Source organism: Clinocottus analis, unplaced genomic scaffold (genome assembly GCF_023055335.1).
Source record: "Clinocottus analis isolate CAN_PGR_092001 unplaced genomic scaffold, fCliAna1.0.p SCAF_9, whole genome shotgun sequence".
NCBI classification, from domain to species: domain Eukaryota; kingdom Metazoa; phylum Chordata; class Actinopteri; order Perciformes; family Cottidae; genus Clinocottus; species Clinocottus analis.
In genome coordinates, this window is record NW_027176251.1 from 9,719,764 (window position 1) to 9,724,516 (window position 4,753).

Sequence of the window (4,753 nt, forward strand, 5' to 3'; positions counted from 1 at the left end):
CATTTACAACATTTTATTATATAAAGATTATCTGTCATTTCGTTTCCATTTCTTATCAAATGCCAAAAAGAAATTATCGTAATATTATGTTTGTAAAATTTCGGCCGGTATAGATGATAATATAATAATTCCTGATGACGTTTTCGATGCGACTTGAGTTGCGAATCTGCGGTAAGGAAATGAAACACAACCCAGGCATGAACCAGGAACCCACATGTTCAGCCATCAGGGAAGCGCTAGACCCGAGGCAGCAAGAAGGTTTCAGTGTCTGCACAGTGTAGAAAAGCTCCTCGTATACCTGCTTTGACTAAAACATTTTGTTTTGTTACGCTTGAGGACATCTTTTCAGAATGGCGTCGTTCAGGAAAGCGTTGAAATCCCGACAGAGAAACCACCATGAAAGATCTCAGGTGAGCGTTTCACTGTTTGGCTGGCTAGCTTGTTAGCATGCAAGCAACATTTGAGGCGTCTACAGGTTATCATCGACGTATTGCATGTATTGCCAAGAAGTAAACGTGAACTCTGCGTGTGTATAACTTGAATCAAATGTACCATTTTTGCAGCCTGAGTTCAGGAAACATTTCGGACTGCTGGAGAAGAAAAAAGACTATAAACTCCGCGCAGAGTGAGTTGAATGAAGTTTAAGACTCATGTTCTAGGTTTCACACTTTCAATGTCACAAGTGATCGAGGAATAAGTCTTGTCATTGATTTCTTTGCTTGCTTTAAAGGGACTACCACAGGAAAGAGAACACCCTTGCTGCTCTGCGAAAGAAAGCTCTGGATAAGAACCCGGATGAGTTTTACTACAACATGATCAGCTCTAAGCTGCAGGTAAGAGAAGTGTCAACATCACAAGGCCGAGAAAATGAGTTACCCTTTATGTGATCTCTGTGGCTGAATGATTTTAATATGCATGTCTTGTGTTGTGACATGTTATCAGGATGGAGTTCACATACCGAACAAACCCAAAGAAGAAGTGGAAGTGACGGAGGAGCAGAAGAGAGTGATGAGGACACAGGATATAAAATATGTGGAGATGAAAAGAGTTGCAGAGGCAAAGGTAGGTTTATTTTTCCCGTTATGGATCACGCTTGGATAACCTCTTGTGCCTGACTGACTTTATTTAATACATCTTTAAAATTTGGAATAAAATAACACACACACACTAAATCTGGACGCTACAAAATAGGGGCTTCTGTTGTTGCCCCCTTGTAAATCTTTGTTCATCATTCCCTTTCAGAAAATTGAGAGGCTGAAAGGAGAGCTACATCTTCTAGATGCAGGGAGCAAAGAAAAAAACAGGCATACGTTTTTTGTGGATTCCAAAGCGGAAGGTAAATATACGTACAGTAGTTATTTATGATGTGAACAGACGGCCTTATCTTTGTGGGCTTGTAAAGTTTTTAGGTTACCAGAGAAGTTGAAAAGCTTCAATGAGTATTTTGCTGTCTTCCCTCAGTGCAGTCATTCGACCTGGCAAAGCACCTCGACACAGCTCCTGAGCTGGTGGACAGAGTGTTCAACCGACCCACTCTGAAAACTCTGGAGACCAAGAGCATCCAGGGAGTCGTGGCGCCTCGCCATTTGAGGGTCTGTGTTTATAATGCATTGTGGTCAGCTTCATTTGCAGTTTGACCGTCCCATAGAAACGGAATACGTACTGCATATACCCACTGATGGTTCATGTTTTCTCTTTACTGACTGTAGAAATTGGCCAAGCAGAGGAATCACCAGTATAAGATCCTTACCCAGAGGATTGACAGAGAAAAGAAATTGTTTGTAATCAGCCAGAAGATTCAGACCCGCAAGGACCTGCAGGTGAGGAGAAAGAGATGCGCTTCATCACGACAAGCATTTTGGTTTTCAATTGCAAATGACTGTCTCACTTTTCTTTTCTCTTTTCACCAGGATAAGAACAATAAAGTGAAGGTAAAAAAGGAGACTCCCAATGCTTCAGCCATCTACAAGTTTGAGGTCAAGAGGAAGCGCTGAGAGGAGATTAATCATCATGTTGAGAAGAAATCACCAAGTTTACCAAAGAGATAATGGTAAAATAATGGACTTCTGCTTTTCCCCCTTATATGTTGCAATTTTGTACATATTTATCAATGACTTTTAGTTTCTTTTTCAAATAAATATCTGAAGAAAATTTACATTTGTGATTTTTTGACTTGTATTTCATCACAATTGTGGGAGTAGATTGTATTTTGTTTCGTACCAGTAGGTGGCATTAGTGTACTTCGTCACATTCTTTGGGGTGGAGGGGGTCTGTTGGTGGCTCGAGACACTGGATCTTGCGTAGAGAAAACAAAGAGCTTGAAGTCCCTTATTATGACCCAACATTTAGACTTCACAGGTTAATCGTGGTTTGATTTTGTTTCTCAAAGATTGTCAGTGACATGCTCTCTCTTTGTGTCTCAAACGGCTCTCTAGTTTAGTAGGTTAGTAACTGAGCACCTGAGCCCCTTATCCAAATTTCAAACCTGTCATAACTTTAACTGTGATGTTCCATTTCAAAGGCTTCGTCAAGAACGCCTAAGAAATGCATTGTTTTCCTGCCAAAATATAAAAGACAACTTTGGCAACCCTCAGCACCCCCCCAGCTCATTGCAGCCAATTGGTTGCATTCAGTTTGTCTCATTAAGTCAAAGTATTGCATGTCAATGTCATATTTATTAGATATTTTAATTCATGTGTTCATCAGTCACTGGTAAAAGACATGATGTGAAGCAGTGAAAATGTCACTCCAATTAACAAATTGAAGCTGGGGGTAAACTACTGTGTCATAATTTATTGTCAATCCCATGGGAACTTATCAGAGTTTACGTGCCAGTTCGACGATAATTAGTGTATTTTTTTATTTTTTTTTACTACAAATACACGTGTATGTAATGTGATGGTGGGTGTCACTACAGTTGTGTAGTGGAGGCACAGGTTCGGCTTAAGTCTTCAGAACCTCTGAGGGACACACCTTAGGTACAGACTTTGATTGAGGATGGAGCGAACCTCCAACAGACCCCTCCTACATGTCACAGCTGCAGCTATTTTCAACTATGGTTTAGGCATCAGTTAGCTTGCATTGATAATACTATCATCAATGCTTGCTCATTAGCTTACTTTAATCAAAATTATCAAGCATTTTATTAGCTACAGCTGTGCTTGTGCAAAAATACCTCTAGTGGAAGGCTCCATTGAGACAAATGCAACTATTGTTGGAGCTGCACCTGTTTCTTCAGTTTATTCTCACTCTTATCTATTTATCTTGATGTGATGCCGCCATAGATTTGCTACAGGTCATCGGATATATTATTGAACTAAATCAGTGTGCATGTACTCCAGGGCCTTTTATTCTTCACAGCAAACATGTTGACTCTTTAAAAAAACAAAGGTGTTACAAATGACATTTAAGATGGCTCTGTTACATCCAGGTGTCCCAGTAAGCCATGACAGTGAGTCAGCATGCACAATACCAGCGCCAGAAATTGAAGCTGCTAAATGGATTTCAACCGTCTCTAATGTAATTAATTACACCTCCGCCTTTCATACTGTGACATGTCAAAAATGTATTCCATGATAAAGGCCTACAGGAGCTGTCATTTGCCATGTCTTCCTCACATCTTTCTGCTCTCCCAAGACTATCCAGCTCAAACAGGCACATCGTCTTTGGCTAATTAGACTTCCCAAGAAAGTGTGTGAGTGTGCTGATCAGTTTGCCTGAGTGCCGCGGTGGAGTGCGGATTAGCTCAGATGTCTCATTGTAAAAAGATCCCTGATTTACTACTAAGGCCAACTCCTCAGTTGATCCTCCTGCCATCTGTCCCCGCCAAGTCCTGCCCTGACAATTGAAGTTTGTTGAGTCAAGTACTCCATGTACTCAGGTACCACATTGCAGGTGAGGCAAGCCCACTTAAATATTCTTCACCAAATGTATGCTTTTCTAGTTCTTCAGAGTGCTGTCTTTCTCCATTGGCCATGCATGTGCATGCCTCAAGTACTAACAAACTGTACGTGTAGGTTTCCTCCAACCTACAGTGTGAAATAGACTGAAGACCTGGCGCCCGGCAGCAGATCACAGTGACCCAGGTTTGATTGATCACTGTGGTGGCAGCAGCTTCATAAACAGGGCCCATCCATCAGCCTCTCCTGGGAGCCAGTGGAGGGGAAGAGGGAAAAGAGGGAGCCAGCCAGAAATGTCACCAGGCGCAGTGAGAGGTGGAGCGGCTGGAGGAGAGAGAGCCGAGGCCTTGGCCCAAACACTGCTGACCAGAGCAAAGATAAGCCAACACCTCATGACGGGCCAAAAACAGGGGAAGAGTGACTGTGTGTGTCTGCTTGGACGGGCTACTCTCACTTAAAACTCAGCAGTTTCTTAATTGCAGTATGACTGTTGATAAAAACACAAAATATGTATACGCCTATGTGTACATGTACAGTATATGAATGCACACAAAAGGGATGGCAAAGTCCTCCCAGTGGCATTTCAGTGTTGAGCACTCATGTCAGAATTGTGGCGTACCCAGTAAAAAAAAAAGTGATTGACGTCTTTTGGCGAACTCAGCGCCCCGCCCTCCTTACGCCTTCTTCCCACTCCCTCGGGCCTTCTGCTACTGCGTCACACCGCTGAGAGAGTGTGCGTGTATCGGGACCCTCGGGCCCGGCATCTGTAAGCCGAGGGGGTCGAGGACGATGAGGAGAGCCCAGGGGTCAAAACACTATGTGCGCAGTTCCGGGACCCCTACCCGACTGGGCGA

General features: G+C 42.9%; 1 protein-coding gene across 1 annotated transcript; it reads left to right on the forward strand.

Annotated features, from left to right (window-relative positions):
- Positions 1–208: 208 nt before the first annotated feature.
- On the forward strand, positions 209–2,157 carry utp11 (UTP11 small subunit processome component). Its single transcript, XM_068570432.1, has 8 exons — positions 209–410; positions 564–625; positions 731–833; positions 943–1,062; positions 1,243–1,336; positions 1,462–1,592; positions 1,710–1,820; positions 1,911–2,157. The coding sequence occupies exons 1-8, from the start codon at positions 351–353 to the stop codon at positions 1,992–1,994; spliced, it is 765 nt and encodes a 254-aa protein (XP_068426533.1). The 5' UTR covers positions 209–350; the 3' UTR covers positions 1,995–2,157.
- Positions 2,158–4,753: the final 2,596 nt, after the last annotated feature.